This window comes from Rhinatrema bivittatum, chromosome 11 (assembly GCF_901001135.1).
Source record: "Rhinatrema bivittatum chromosome 11, aRhiBiv1.1, whole genome shotgun sequence".
Lineage (NCBI taxonomy): Eukaryota > Metazoa > Chordata > Amphibia > Gymnophiona > Rhinatrematidae > Rhinatrema > Rhinatrema bivittatum.
In genome coordinates, this window is record NC_042625.1 from 87,760,077 (window position 1) to 87,776,813 (window position 16,737).

Below are 16,737 nucleotides of genomic sequence, written 5' to 3' on the forward strand. Positions count from 1 at the left end.
CTTGCGAGAGGTGCAGGAGGGCAGAGCTCCAGCATCCTGGCCAGAAGGTCTGCCGCCTAATGGCTGCAAATGACGACAATGCAGCTAAGCAAAAATAACTAAATAAATAAATACACGGAAGTTTAAAGGGCCGGCTCGTTAAAACCGGCCACTCCCGATTCCCCGAAGGCGACACTTGTCACTCTGCATTTGCAGATGGTCCTTCCAAGCAGACAGCTGTTGGGGGTAAGTAGAGCCTGCACTGTCTGGCTTGCACTAATTGTTTTTCTTTGTTTGTTTCATTAAAGCCGGGGCCCGTGCAACATTTCAGCCCCAAAGCTAAGCAACGCAATAAAAGTTTTGGGAGGCAGGGGCTGCAACCTGGTGGATGGGGGGGACTGCAGGCCTGACTCTAGGCTGCTGGATAATCTTGTCTTTTACGATCCAGGGCTCTGCAAATCAAACCCCCTCGTTGAATCCATTCCCTAGCGGTGCTGCTGCTGCGGCTGAGGCCCTGGATCTCGCGCTCAGGAGCGGCTGCCGTTTTGCCTCGGTCCCTGCGGAGGCTCTCGACGTGTGCAGAGCACGTCCAAGCTGCTAGCCAGAGCAGTGAGCCGGCTGCCAGGCTTATTGATCCCCGGTGCGGGCTGATGACGGGAGGCCCGCGTGTGGGGCCCCCTACACGGACGGTCTGATCCGCCATGAAACCTGCGGTGACCTCCTGCTGGGTTGTAGATGCAGCTCTGAGCGCTGGCAGGCGGACCGAGTTTGTGCAGTCCTCGGGATTTTGGCTTTTTATTTTTTTTTTATTATTACCGAAGTGGCTCCCTTGCTGCCATGGGAACAGTCACAGCTGAACTGAAAGATAAGCAGCTGTCTTGCTATTACTCAGAGCAGTTGTCAGACTATATCTATAGTTTGGGGGTGCAGTTTCGGGAAGAATTTAAAGAAAGAAAGGTGTAGAGAAGGACCATTAGATTAGATCAAGGGGCGGAGGGAAACGTTTATCGAGCTCTTCCCTTATTTAAATAGAAGGCTGGAAGGGGGACTTGATTACGTGGGACTATATACACATTACAGGATTTTAACGGGCAGCTCACAGGATAAAGGAGCGCAGGGGTATCTTCACACAGCAGTGATGCTCAGCCTGTATCACTCGGTGAGCGCCATCTCCCAGGGTCACGTTCCAAAATGACATTGAAATTGAATTAATTGGTGCCAATTTATTTCATTCTGAGTCTATTTGAGAAAAAAAAGAAAGACACAAGTTAGCAGCTGAGTACTGGCACAGAGGGGGCCCTGAGGAATCACGGCTGCCACGGATGACCTGTAAGTGGAAGGAAGATTTTATCAGATCTAAACTTGCAGTGAGTGAGCTGTTGCGTCCAGGGGAAGCTGATTCAATAGGTGGACATTAAGAGGAGCATACGAGAAGTAATGGGGTAGCTTAGTTTAGTGATGACCTCATAGCTGGCAGAACCCCCCTTTTTTGGGAGTCAGTTCGGATCATAATGGCAGATCGACTGTGATAAACTGATCACCCTCTTGGAATATCACTGGGCAACTTCAGTCTTTTTCAGCCTGGCCTGCTGTATCGCTACATCACATTTCTACAGCCAGGGTGGCAGAGCTAGAACTGCAGTCCAAAATCAGGCCTGGATTTAGGCATAGACATTAATTGCCTAGGGCGTCAAATTTGAAATCTCCGGTTTTATTGTTCCTTATGTTCTACAGTTCTATGTAAAGCCCCCTTCCGCTGTTGGGCAGTTCATCGTTTTATGTGAACCGGAGTGATTTGTAATTCCCACAAGAACTTTGGTATATAAAAATAAAAAATAAATAAATAAATAAAGTACCCTGGTCAAAGAGGAATTCAGCTGTGCTAAGGAGGAGCCTGCTCTAGCCATCCACTTCAAAAGGGCACTGCTATTGGCACTCTGGAGGGGAGGAGAGGTAGAGGGTCTACACCCCCCTCTCCAATCCTTCCTAGGGATGCCCAAATGTAAAGCCCTACCCAAGATGCATTGCACACCTGTGTTTAATTGCTTGCACGGCCTCCCACTTCTGTATCCCTTCATTAGTCAATGTTCTCATCCACCTCCTTCAAACCTGCTACTGCTTCATGCTACACGTGGGAACCCGGAATTCACCTCCACTTTCTCAGGTTTTGTTTTTCTCCCAACCGTATTCAAATGAAGACAAGAAAATGTTTATCTTAATTTCTTTATATTCTCAATGTGAAAGTCATACTTGGATAGGTCTCTCTCTCATAAGAACATAAGAAATTGCCATGCTGGGTCAGACCAAGGGTCCATCAAGGTTCCAACAGTGGCCAATCCAGGCTACAAGTACCTGGCAAGTACCCAAACACTAAGTAGATCCCATGCCAATGATGTCAGTAATAGCAGTGGCTATCCCCCAAGTCAACTTGATTAATAGCAGTTAATGGACTTATCCATGAGCTTATCTAAACCTTTTTTAAACCCAGCTACACTAACTGCCTTAACCACATCCTCTGGCAACAAATTGCAGATCTTAATTGTGTGTTGAGTGAAAAATAATTTTCTCTGATTAGTTTTAAATATGCTAAATGCTAATTTCATGGAGTGCTCCCTAGTCCTTCTATTTTCCAAAAGAGTAAATAATTGATTCACATCTACCGATTCTAGACCTCTCATAAATTTAAAGACCTCTATCATATCTCCCTGAGCAGTTTCTTCTCCAAGCTGAACAGCCCTAACCTCTTTAGCCTTTCCTTATAGAGGAGCTGTTCCATCCCCTTTATCACAACTATATCTTTTTTGAGATGCGGCAACCAGAATTGTACACAGTGCTGAAGGTGCTGTCTCACCATGGAGCGATACAGAGGCATTATGACATTTTCTGTTTTATTCACCATTCCCTTCCTAATAATTCCTAACATTCTGTTTGCTTTTTTGACTGCCACAGCACACTGAACTGACAATTTCAATTATTATCCCCTATGACACCTAGATCTTTTTCCTGGGTGGTAGCTCCAAATATGGAACCTAACATCGTGTAACTACAGCATGGATTATTTTCCCTTTATGCATCACCTTGCACTTGTCCACATTATTTTCATCTGCTGTTTGGATGTCCAATCTTCCAGTCTTGCAAGGTCCTCCTGTAATTTATCACAATCCGCTTGTGATTTAACTACTCTGAATAATTTTGTAAAATCTGCAAATTGATTACCTCACTCATCATATTCCTTTCCAGATCATTTTATAAATATATTGAAAAGCATCAGTCCTAGTAAAGATCCCTGAGGCACTCCACTGTTTCCTTTTTCCACTGTGAAAATTGACCATTTAATCCTACTCTCTGTTTCCTGACTTATAACTAGTTTGCAGTCCATGAAAGGACATCACCTCCTATCCTATGACTTTTTAGTTTCCTTAGAAGCCTCTCAAGAAGGACTTTGTCAAATGCCTTCTGAAAATCCAAATACACTACATCTACTGGCTCTCCTTTATCCACATGTTTATTAACCCCTTAAAAAAATGAAGTAGAATTGAGAAGCAATGCTTGCCTTTGGTAAATCCATGTTGACTGTTAACCATGTCTTTCTATATGCTCTATGATTTTGATCTTTAGAATAGTTTCCACTATTTTGCCTGGCACTGAAGTCAGATTCACTGGTCTATAGTTTCCTGGATCTCCCCTGGAACCCTTTTTAAATATTGGGGTTACATTGACCACCCTCCAGTCTTCAGGTACAATGGATGATTTTAATGATAGGTTACAAATTTTAACTAATAGATCTGAAATTTAATTTTTGAGCTCCTTCAGAATCCTGGGGTGCATACCATCCAATCCAGGTGATTTGCTACTCCTTAGTCTGTCAATCTGGCCTACTACATCTTCCAGATTCACAGTGATTTGGTTCAGTTCATCTGAATCATCACCCCTGAAAACTATCTCTGGACCCAGTATCTCCCCAGCATCCTCATTAGTAAACACAGAAGCAAATAATTAATTTAGTCTTTCTGCAATGGTCTTATCTTCCCTAAGAGCCCCTTTAACCCCTTGGTCATCTAAGGGTCCAACCAACTCCCTCTCTCTCCCATTCCAGCTGCAATGAAGAAAAGGAAACACAATTCCAAAAGATTTGAATTCAATGACCTGACAGAAAATCACTACTCATAAAGAGAGAGAGCGAGAACTTTTAAGAACTGGCACACTTTTTCAATAAATGAAAATTTCTCTCTGTAGGCCAGAGAGTCAACTTGCTTGGTGTTTCTTAATTTTCATTCAATAGCTTGGGAAGCCGAGATCGCCCCTCTGGTAGCCTACAACCCCAAAGAAGTTTCTCTGAAACCACACAATATCTCAAAATTATCTTTATTTTACCCAGTGATTTGTAAACAGCAGTACAGTAACTTCATATCTTGCAAACAACAGCTTAACTTAAAGGGGGCCTTCCCTGCTCGGGGCAGAGAAAAAGGGGGTTGAGGTGTCTCCTACGTCACGGCGCATCCCTTTTACAGAGGCCACCCGAGGTCGCTCCGCAGCTTCCTCGCTCGGCCCTGGCTGTGCCAGACCCGGATTCGAATGCCCCCTGTCCATAGCAATAGCAACCCGAGCAGGTACCAGCACAGGCAAAGCAAATGAACTTGGAATTTTTTTTTTCTCTTTGCCCCGGTAGGGAAGGATCCCCTTTAGATTATTGTGTAACAGTACAAAAAAGAAATCCTTTCTGCAAGTGCCTCTTACATTCATGCTCAGAATCATTTTTTGCCCTAAAAAATGTGCAATTTGAGTTTACAGTACATAAACATTTTTTTTCCTGTGCCCCTTCCCTCGGGATTTGGGATCCAGGGCTCCTTTTTTTAAATGGGGAATTAAGGATTTCATTCAATGGGTTTATAGTGCAATGTTTTGTTTTGTTTTTTTAAGCAGTTCTATCTTGTCTTTAGAATCATTGGCGTTTAATCTAAAAAAACAGGCACGGATTAACACTGCAGTCTTTCTCCTGTCTTTTTCTCGTATATATTAAATAATGTTTTAGTTTGTACTATTGTACCTTGCCTATAATACTGTCTGATCATGCAGCTAACCCTCCCTCCTTGTATTTTACATTGTAAACCCTGGAGGGCAGCACGACACTACTGAATGGATCCACAGAAATTAAAGAAGCTTTGTGGATCCCCTGATTACATAAACAGCAATAAAGATGATGCATGAAATTTAAAAAAAAACAAACAACAGAAACGATATTTCCTACTTCATCCTGATGGAAAAAAAAGCATTGGTATTTTATGCTTTCGTTTGTTAAATTAATGAAAAAAGTTTCTGAGGTAATTTAACAAGACACAGTACAAAACGCAAGAAGTTTTCTGTCTTAGAGATACATTTTCCCTTTTTCGTGCTTTATAAATACCGTCTGAAAAAATATATATGTAGAATACGCTTTCATCTTTGTTAAGACTGCACACAAAAATAATTATGGATTTTGAAATATGCTTTCATATAAAGTAGTGCCCGGGTGGGAGAGGGTTAACCCCCTTTGTTAATAAGCATCTTAGAGGCAAATGGATGGCGTTGGCTTCATAAGCAACGGAATCGGATTGGAAGTGCTTGAAAAGAGACACTGTATCTTTAAGACCTTTGAAAGAATTGTGCAAAAGATGTGCAAATGAGGAATGTCAAGAAAGCTGAATCAGACGTCGCTGGGCGACCTGGATCTGAAAGGCATACGTGAAGAGCAGCAGCCACAGCACATGGTCCAGAGTACTTTCTGAATCTCCTGGTTCCGGTAGGCATAGATCACAGGGTTGATCATGGAATTGTAAGTAGCCGGCAGGAGAGTTGCATACGTGTAGAGAGGGGGGTAGGTATAATCCCCAAGGAGGCAGTAGACGGCAAAAGGCAACCAGCAGGAGGCAAAAGTCCCCAGGATGACAGCCAAGGTGGAGATTCCCTTCCTGGTGGTGACGTAATGGGAGGTAGGCAGGAAGTGCCTCTGCACGGCGATCTGGTGAGCGTGCCGACACACGATCTTACAGATCTGCATGTACAGCTGCAGCATCATGGCGAAGACCATGAAGAAGGAGATGGACAGAATGATGAGGTTGTTTTTGGTCAGTGGCTTCACAATGCTGCAGGAGGCCAGTTCATGCAGGCAGTTCCAGCCCATGATGGGAAGGATCCCAAAGCAGAGAGAAACCCCCCACGTCAGGATGAGCATGACGTAAGTCCTGGTCACTGTCCTTTCTGAATAATAAGTCAGGGCGTTGTAAAGTGACAGGTAGCGGTCTATAGTAATGGCTAGCAGACTGCTTACACTGGCAGTAAACGATGCAACCAGGAGTCCCACCGTGATGAGGTTGACTGCCTGGGACTGGATGCAGTACACAAAGGCAAAATGAAAAATCAGCCCCAGTCCTGCCAGTAGGTCAGCAGTGGCAAGACTGCCAATCAGTAGAAACATGGGAGTCCTGAAGGTCGGGGTGTAGAAGATGATCGCCACCACAATGGCATTCTCGCAGGAGATGATGGTACCAGATATGCAGAGCGCCACGTCCCATGGGTTCAAGACGAGCGGCCGCTTCTCGGAGGCCAGATCCAGGAAGCCGCTTTCATTGTTTGGAGCAAACCAGCCTGGCTGGACCCCTGAGAAGATCTGGGAGTCGTTTTCATTCATGACGTCCAGCAGTAACCTGCAATAAAGATGTAAAGGTCCATTTTTAATTGTGATCTATAGAGCAGTACAGGACTGGGGGAAATGACAGCAGCCAGCTGTAACTGAGGCTATCACCATAATATAAATTCAATTGCTAGTTTCTGCTATTTGCAGTTTGCAGCATACCTGAGAGCTGTGGTCCTAGCCGAAATCCATTCCTTAGTGATCTATTTAATGGCAGAGCGTTACAGTGCAGTGAGGACCGTCTATGCCCTGCCTGACAGTGCTTTCTGTAGAAAGGCAGTACGATGGCTCTCACGTGTCAATTGATCCTCCTTCAGCCAATTATATCACTTGGCGAGTTTCAGATCCATTGACTTAGAAATGTTCGAGGCAGACCAGCAATCCTTGCATCCAATTGGCTTTTCCATCTCCCCCCTCCTTTTTTGTCTCCATACAAAGCTTCCTTCCACAGGGTTAAAGTGGCAGGTTCAGCTTTATTCTGGCTGCACGTGTTCAGTACTCGTGCTCAATATTTGCTAACGAAAGGGGAGGACACTTCTGCACAGATACTGCATGTTGTTTTTTGTTTTTTTTTTTACTTTAAAAAGGCAGGAAAACAACACGTCCGGTAATCTCCTGCCTGTGTTTGCTCTAATGGTCTGATGTTGCACAATTTCAGCAAAAAAAAAAAAAAATAACAACACAGATGGGGGACCGCACCAACAGATACTGTTTCTCACCTCTGCTGACGTTTACAGGACTCAGGGATGAGAGCAGCTCGGCAAATGTGACAAGAATGGATCAGTACATTCCTGGATGGTTTGCTTTGGTGTTCAGCTCTCCCCCGCCCCCATCCCCACAGGTTATCGGACAATGCCCTCCTTCCCCTTGTCATATCGATTTTTCCTCAAACTGAAACTATTTGAAAACCTAGATGCTCTTAATTTTTTCACTTGTTTTCTATCTCTTGTTTCAACAGATTTCTGCAAACCAACAGACGTTCTTGCTTTCAAGAGCAGTTTGATTTTTAGCTCATATAAAGAGGGAGCCGGAATGAGGCAGCTTGCTTTAGCTATGCCAGCTGTGCTAATGCAATTATATCTTCAGCATTCCCCCTTCTCACTCAAAAGTAGGCATAAAACTGAGACGGTATTTCACACTAATATATGTAAGTGTATATGTATATAACACACACACACATGTATATGCACACATATATATTACCGTGCAAATACCTACAAGCAAAAGCTCTCGTGCACCCTGTGACTGATTCCGTGACCCTGTTTGCACTTTTTACATCTTTTAAAGTTCTGTATTTAAGGCGGACAGATATTTCATTGCAAATACAAGTTACAAGTTCTGTAAAGTAACATCTTCAAATACATGTTTAGTAATTTAATGCCATGCACCCTTGTGTACAGTGCCGCCCTCAATGCCCACGCTAGTACAACGTGGAACTTGGCAATGCAAGCCGAAGCTTTCCTCACCTGAGGTGATGCTGCAGAATGGGAGAGAGCACACATTCAAAGGCAAGGCTGTCTGGAAGGCAAATGCTTAAAAAGAGAGCCGATCCTTCGTAGCTGTTCTTCCAGTCCTAGCAGGGTGCAGGATGAGCCGGGATGCCTTGCAGGTGGAGGGGCAGATGCAGACACACCGAGGATCCCTATGATCTGACCTAGCAGTCAATAAGCTACCTTGGAAGTGACTCACTCCCTGTTGCAAACTGGCAGCCTGGCCTCCCTCCCCCTCCCCTCCTCCCTTCTCGGTGACGTCAATGGCAAGCAGCAGCCAATCAGGCTTGGAGTAAGGGCAGCCCGCGCCGCTCAGCATAGCAATAAGGTTGGAACTAGAGAATTCCATTCATAAAAATATACGCAGTCCCGTCCTCAGGCTGCTTTTGCAGCAAAGGCCACAGAGAGAGAGAGCCATCGGACGCTGCTTGCCTCAGTGTCTACCTTAGTGGGAAACGAGAAGAATTCACTTTTGTTTTGTACATCTGCATCATAGGCCCACAGCCCTTCTGAGACTGTGGTGGGAAAGGGGCTGGAGGTGTCTACTCTAGTTTTTCTTTTTCTCTGTACTCATGACCGATATTAAAACCTAATCCCTAGTCCCCTCATTTCTAGCACTGCCTGCGACTGGATTGTATGTTGGATTCAATTCCGGGCTTTTTTCGAGCCTCAGCTCAAGACCAGTTACACTTCAGGTACGGTAGGGAGGTCCTCACCTCAGAGGGCCCACAAATTCTAAAAACTTCTTACCTGAGGCAATGGAAAGTGAAGTAACTTGCCCAAATCACAAGGAGTGTCAGTGGGATTTGAACCCTAGACTGTGCACTTCCCCCTTTCTCTCCCCCCTTCCCCCCCCCAAAAAAAATATTCCTTGGAATGCACCCTGAAATAGAATCCCTCCCCTGGTTTCGTATCTTCTTCAAACAAAATAGTGCCGGCCTGGGGCCCGCCGGGTCATTTTTTAAAAAGAGAATTGGAGGGACAGAAGCACCTGGAGATCACTCCTGCTCTAATTGGGTTTTTGCAGAACCTTGGATGAGGTAAGGGGGCTCCAGGGAGAGGAAGTGGGGGAAAAGGGGAAGGGCTTCAATGTTTTTTTTTAATTTAAATTTTTGCATCATTTTTTTTTTTTGTTTTGGTTTTTTTTGGATGAGGGTGAAGGGGCCCATGGCTAGTGTTTTTTTGAAAATGAAATGAAAGAAAAGCAAACACAATTACATTTATTTTTCTTTCATTTCATTTTTAAAATGTTTCACCCAAGGCACATCCCTAGTTTTTAGTCTGCGGCTCTAACCATTAGGTTACTCCTGAGCCAAGGTGAAATGCCGGAAGTATTAAATCCTTCCCAACATGCTGTTTCAGGCTAGCTTTGATGCACATTATCCACAGATTGCACCTTCCCTTGATGGACAGGAGACTAAATGAATCTGGCAGTACCAGTCCCATCAATCTCTCTAATTAATAATAATGCGAGTGGAGGATGCAGACTTTCAGTGGATCCTGAAGCAAAATTATTACAGTCCCAAGAGACCAAGAATAAAAATGCTGAAAGAGAACTCAAGTGGTCCATATCTAATCTAGGTAACTTGAAGAGGGGGATGCCCTCTCTCCCCACCACCTCCCAGCTGTCAGTGGTGAAAGAGAGCAGGCAATTCATCAGCTATGGTTCAATAAACCTGGAAAATATACCCATAAATAATATAAAAATATATACCTATATGTGTATGTATATAAGGTAGAGTATAAGTAGTGCGGATTCCTAAGAAGCCTCTTCCCCACCCCCTGACATGGAAGGTAAAGGTTCAATTTATAATTTGCTAACTTCTGTTTTACAAAGGGAGCTAATAAGGATAGTTAGTATGAATGACTACTGGGATTTTTAGCTTGCAGGTTAACCTGACACTCATGTGGTAAAAAAAAAAAAAAAAAAGCCCTTCCCCCTTGGAGTCTGGCTGTGAAAGTTGGAGACAGGGGGGCAAAGTTTCCCCAGAGATATGGCAGATAGGGTCTCAGTAGAAATATTTCTAGCAAGATGGCAACTCTGCCACACCTAGGGAACCCTACCACTTGCCTCCCTCCTTCCTCAGCATCTCCCTGGGGGAGTGTGGGTGGGTGGGTGGTTATTTGTGTGCGGGGGAAGAGATGAATGACAGGGTAGTAATTTTGTGCTGCACTCTCTTCCATCCTTCCCCCATACATACTCGCTCTCTCGATTTCCCTCCCCTTTTCCTCTATCCCCTCTCTCTTTTTCTCTCAATCCCTCCCCTCATTCCCACTTTCTCCCCTTCAGCTCCTCTCTCATACTCCCCTTCCTCTCCTTCTCTCATGCTCAACTCTTTCCTCCCTTTTCTCTTCACCCCTTCCACTCCTCTCTGCTTCCCCTCACCTCACTAGAATTTCCTCACTGGTGGGACTGGGGGAGTTGAGCACCATGCTACAAGCAGCTCTCCTCCTCCTGCTGGCAAGGGTTGGGAACCATGCTAGCACCATGGCTTTCACCGTGCCTCAGACTGCTGGCAGGGGTTGGGGACCCCTCCAGCACTGTGATCTTCACCACAGCACAGTACAGGTGAAGGTCAGAGGTCTCTGTCAGTACCACGACTTTCACTGCACTATGGGCTTTCTTCTTTTCCTGGAGGGAATTGGGGACCCTGCCAGCACTGGGACCTTCACCACACCACAGCGTTACAATTATAAAGTGCATGCCGATCCTATTTGGATTAAAAAAAAAAAAAAAGTACTATCTAAATATAAATGATTAAATTAGTAACTATTTAATGCACATAAACAAAATAGCTGCATGTTTTCTGGAAAAGCTACCAGGAATGAGGAGGGATTGCCTTTTAGATCGCCAGCTATAGACTTGTCTCTCTTCTCTTTCCTCTTAAAACCATGAGCTGCCAGACTAAGGCGTTTCCTGGGATGTATTACCCAAGGTTAATCTGTCACGTGGTGGGAGGGGTCTGTGATGAGCTGTTGCTGTATATTACTGTTTTGCTATAGAGATTTAATTCCAAATCCTACATCAGGTTTCCTTTCTTTCGAATCTATCTCTGACTGTGGAAAACTTCAGTATTGTTGTCGATCCATCCTGCTCTCTTCCCATTCTCTTCTCTCTGTCCATCTGCTTCCAGGTTTTTTTTTTCTTTTTTAATATCCACAGTATCCCCTTCTCTTTAACTTCTACCGCCTGTTGTTTTCTTCCCTGATTGGATTACTGTCTCTTTTCTGGCCTCCCCTATATTTCATCCCACTCCAACTTTTAGATAATTACACGTTTTCCCATTGTCTAGCTTAGACAGAGTTTCAGTAACTGACTCTTCACTTTAGCCCAATTCCTGTGAATGCTGCAGGCATGTGCTTTTTTTTTAAATGTATCTATAATTGCCTAAGATCTCTTTGAATTGCCTCTGTCTATTTATTTAGGCATTCATGTGGTGCCCTATGCAATAAAATGCGTGCAAGTGTAACGCGTCCCTTCCCCCAAGGCACTTCCAGTCTGGCTGAGCACGTGAAGCAGAAGGGGATAAAGTGACTTCCTCCAAGTCACAGCAAGTATCAGTGGCACAGGTGAGAGGGGACCGGCTCTCCTCGTTTCCACCTGATTAACCACTAAATCACTTTGTTCTACCTATAAATGTTAGGGTTTATCAAACTCAACCGAAGTAAGCACAACTCGGGGGGAGAGGACGGGTTGTATTTATATTCGTGTAAACTGGTCCTGGAGATATGAAAGGCAAAAGTCTGGCTTCCTTCCGAAGACCTAGCAGAGATTGTGTTTCACACACTGCAGCAATCCCTGCCAGATTCTAACGCAGGAAACCCCCACAGCTAACAGTGGGGAAGCGATTGGCCAAGGGTTTATCATCGAGCTGCAGGCAGAAGCTACCTCCAGCCCTTCTGCTTTCAGTCATGCTTTCTGAAGATTTGGGAGCCGCCAGGGAATAAAACCGGCTCTCGGAAAGGCTGCTTCAGAGGGAGGCAGGAGAGAAACGTCGAGCACACGGCTTGAATAATAGATTGCTTGCCTTGAAGTTGCAACAAAGACTTGCACATTTAATCCTGCCCGAGGTGATATTCTATGCGTTTCGCAGGAACTGTAAAAACAAGCGATTCCACGAAAGCCTTGATTAATGGCCGGGCTCAGGTTACTGCAAACGGCGCGGTGCCAGGAACTCTCCATGGTGCTGCAGAGCCGCTGGACTGTAACATCTGGGTACAAATTCACCTCCAACTGAAATTATCAGTACAAGCTCTACCTGAACCCTCCACTTTCCTATATTCACCAGTGCCTTGAATTTTAATGTTTCCTTTTTGTACACGTTGTTTAATCTGCAGATGGTTTTCACTATTTGCATTTGGGACTATCGACAATTATATAAAACACTCTAGGCAAGCGACCTATGAATTTCCTAGCTTTGTATTTCCCCTCCCCATCTCCCTCTCGTATCCCCTCCCTCTTTTATTTAAAGACCTTTGAAGTGGTCTAGTTTTTAACTGTGAAAACATGGAATTTTCAAGGTAAACAAGATATACAGTTTACTTGGGTTTATTAGAATAAGTGTATGCTAACTACGTCTGATTAATATTCAGTGCGGATATATTGAAAATCAATCCTGCTTGTGGCTCTCCAGGGCCAGAGTTGTCCAGTCATGCCATGGATTGCTCTCTTAATGCATTTCTTCTCTAACTACAGCCACACAGCCGGTGAGTGTCCTCCCCAAGAGCAGAGCTTTCCAGTCCTGTTATGGGGGCCTCACAGCCGGTTCGGTTTTCAGGATATCCATAGTGCATAGGCATGATAGCTGTGCAACTCCTGTTTATGCAAATGCACCTGTTGCATATTCACAGTGAAGAAAGTGCTTGGGAAGCCCTGCCCAAGAGTATTCTGGGAAGTTTGTTTCAGGTGTGGTTATGACGGCTGATTTATGACATTAGTTAGTAACATGGAAAGAAGTACTATTGACCTCAAGAGTTTATCTTGATTTTAATATGCTCTAATAAGTACATTTATTAACTACACAACAGTTTGTTTCTTTCCAGGAAGACAGTGGAATCAATATAGTTTTATTATTAATTTCAGAACACAAATGTAATTTTAACCATGATGTGGGGCAAGAAATTAAAAGTGTACTCAGGGGAAAATATGCTAGTTCTTAAGCAAACGTTATTCAATCATTTGTGAACAAACAGGATATCATTTATTTATTGATAAGCTCCAACCATCAACAATGCAGATAAGTATCTGAGAGTAACAGACATGAATTCCAGAACCCTGCACTAGAGAGCCATCCCCCTTTCCTGGAACAGATACCCATGTCCTCCTTAGAGTTAATATCGTAGTGATGATGCTATTCACACAGACAAATGTCCTTATTTCCATGTGATGATCTGTCATATGTCGTATGTGACAGGCAAGAACGGCATTGCATTGATTCTGATTAGAAGGAACAAGGCTATATGCGACATTTGTTGCCCATGCATCTCAGCAAAGCTATAGATCAGAGGTCCTTGAGAGCTGCAAACAGTGTTTACTTACAACTCATTTTATTCCTACCTCTTCCTTCTCCTTTGCAGTTTTCATCTCTGTGTGTTCTGAATGTTATGGAGACACATAGTATAATTGCCTTCAGAAAGAGATTAGACAAGTTTCTGGAAGATAGCTTCTGACTGACCTTTTAAGCAAAACGGTCATGAATATCACCTTAGGTTCAGTGCATTCCCCAATCACGAGTGCTGAAAAGGGAGAGGGTATGATGAGGTGGTCCTTAACACTTTCTGCACTTCTCAGCTCCCCTTTACTCGATCTTTCTGCAACCAGGATGGTGGGCTAGATGGGCCTTTTGGTCTAATCCATTATGGTGTCTTGAACGCTCTTTCCCTTTGTTTTAATGTATGAAAGTGAACGAGTCATGGATTTGGCTCCAGTCAAGCACAGTGTTGGCAGCTTCACTCACACTTTTTTTTTTTCTTCAAATGTGCATCATTCTCTAACCTGCAATTTCCCTAGCCACTGCTGCCCTGAGTGCCGTACTCCTCTGCCAGCTGTTCATTTTGGCCCGCGAGTGTAGCACAGACCCGCCTGCAGTTTCCCTGAAATTCCAGTAGGGGACCTATCCTCTTCCCCATAGCTGTGGCAAACGAGGCGTCATTCCGAAGTGCAGCATCTCCTGCTGTTTCAGCACGAGGCACCACACAGTTCTGCTAATGCATCGAAATTGCTCCTGTGCCTCGTCTCTAGCATTTTATTCCATCGGCTGAACGTTATGTTGTTGTTGTTGTTGGGTTGGTTTTTTTTTTTAAGTACGTAGTGATAAAGATAATGATTTTGGTACCTCCCCCGGCATAATCAATATTGGAAATGAAATATTGGAGCTTGCCAAACCAGGTGTTCTGTCTCCACTACCACATTCTCCTGGGTCAACGTTTAGACGTTAAAAATTGCTAAAGGCATGAATTACAACAGAAGCTTGCCCGCCAGTTGGGAGCACTGAAAGTCACTGAAATAATGTATTTGTTTTATCAGCAGCGTAGAAGCGGTTATAGTGCAGAAGGGAAAAGACCCATCTGTGTGGGGGTGGCTGGGATTCATCCTAACGCTATGCGGAGTCTGCATTGCTTTTGATATAACCTTGGGCTTGGCGCCCTTTCTGACTTGGGCTCTCAGGTAATTGCGATGACAGCGTCTACCCCCAAGGCTGGCGTTGCTTCCCTGAGTCACGGGGATGAGGAGACAGTGCTGCAGCTTGTGTGTGTGCTCGGGAGGGAATAGTTGTAAGACTGCAAAGGGGGCGGGAGCCAGGGTCAGAAATGTACATATATATATGTAAAAAAAAAATGCAGCTAACAGCTGAGTTGGTTTGAAATGGCAAGTGATGAATCAAAACGAGTAGGATGTACCCAGTTGGAGCAGGCTACATGTCTGACTCACACTACTGCAGATAATATTTTGGTGTTAAAAAACAATACAGTTTGTACGTTCGCAATTCAAATGCTGTCTGCACTGCAGCTCTCGCTCTCTCTGCCTCCCTCCCCTCCTCCAAGCTTTTGAAACAGCGTGGATGCCTGGTGAGGAGCCGAGGGACCACTTCTTCCGTACTATATGATCAGCACATCGCATAGGCTGCCGGAGGGAGAGGGGGCTGACTTTTCTATCTGAACAGTTCGTTGGGTTTTGGAGGGGGGAGGGGGTATTCTAGGTGTCCCCTGCATATGTTCATGGGTCCCTTGGCAGGAATTGCATGCACGGAAGGAGGGGGATGCATTACATATGCCTGGTTTACCCGCGTCTTCCAGCAGAGCTTCTGGGGCTGGGACGAAAGAGGGAAGACTAATTTTCCTGGGAAACAGGGCTGGGAGATCAATCTGCTTCTCATTCTTCCTACACTATTCCGAGATTTGGACTCCAGAGTCCAGGCTTATTTGAGATGCTTCTCCTCACTCCCCCTTCTCCCTTCATCACTATAAATGGCATTTGAGCCAAGATACTTGAATTTTTTTGTTGGAAGCTGTTGTTATCCAGGAGTCTTCGTTTAGAAAGAAAATTCTCATCCCTGTTAGTGATGAAGGGACCGATCCAAGCGCACAAACCATAAGAGGAAGAGCAGGCGACCTTTGAAAATGACCAGTTCCTCTTCTCAAACCCCGCCTACTCAGTGCGGAGCTTCTGCCCTGACCTGAAACCTTTTTAAATGCTTCCTTGGAAGATGGAGGCCACCACTGGCCCCAGCTTGATACCTTTTCTACCATCACCACGATGTCCGTTGTTGGCATTAATGAAATCAGAGCAGCTGAGGTCACATTTCCTGCCATCACAAATCTGAAATAAAGACCCCGGGACTGAATGTGCGCTACTGCCTGTTTTTAAATGGTAACAATATTAGATTGCATGTGACTAGATCAGGCTACCCACCCATGCCAGGAATGAAAGGAAGACATCTTTTGCTTCTTGGCCTTTTGGCTAAGATCTACGTATAGGGTCTGAGCTATGAAATGAAGACTGCACTTTCTTGTCATTTAGCATGAGATTAAGAAAGGGACAGGGCAGACCTTAATGGGGACAAATATGTTAGGATCATTCCCAAAGTAGAATTAAATCTCCTATTCTAACAGATATAGATAACGCTAATGAGAAACTCTACTGTCTCTGCTGTAATGTATAGATTCCCAAACTACGGCCCATGGGCTGAGCTCATTTAGTTGGCCCACCAAGCTTTTTCTTCGGGTGGCTGGATTTGGTCCATGAAGGAATTTAATTTTTTTTTATCCATGGTGGATGACAGAAAGGCTGGCAGGGAGAAGAGGCCCCGGGACCCGCCTTGATGAAGGACACCACTGATTGGCAGGAGAAGAGGCACCAGGACCCACCCTAATGAATGAGACTTGGCAAGGAGATGAGATGTTGGCAGTCACTTCGATGAACAGCTTCCTGGCAAGGAGACCAGGCCCCAGCAGTGTAAGGGCAGTGAGTGAATTATTGAGTGAGTGAAGGGGAGGGAAAGGGCGAGAGAGGGAAGTAAAATGAAGGGAGAGAGATGAGTGAAGAAGCTTGACTGCAACAGATCTCTGTACAGAAACTATATGGTAGCAGAATGCTTC

General features: G+C 44.7%; 1 protein-coding gene across 1 annotated transcript; it reads right to left on the reverse strand.

Moving 5' to 3' along the window:
* Nucleotides 1–4,362: 4,362 nt before the first annotated feature.
* Nucleotides 4,363–8,309, reverse strand: GPR3 (G protein-coupled receptor 3). The gene is made up of 2 exons (XM_029572056.1): nt 8,116–8,309; nt 4,363–6,662 (listed from the first exon to the last, which is right to left on the reverse strand). Exon 2 carries the CDS (start codon nt 6,644–6,646, stop codon nt 5,663–5,665), a length of 984 nt encoding a protein of 327 aa, XP_029427916.1. The 5' UTR covers nt 6,647–6,662; nt 8,116–8,309; the 3' UTR covers nt 4,363–5,662.
* Between the last annotated feature and the right edge of the window lie 8,428 nt (nt 8,310–16,737).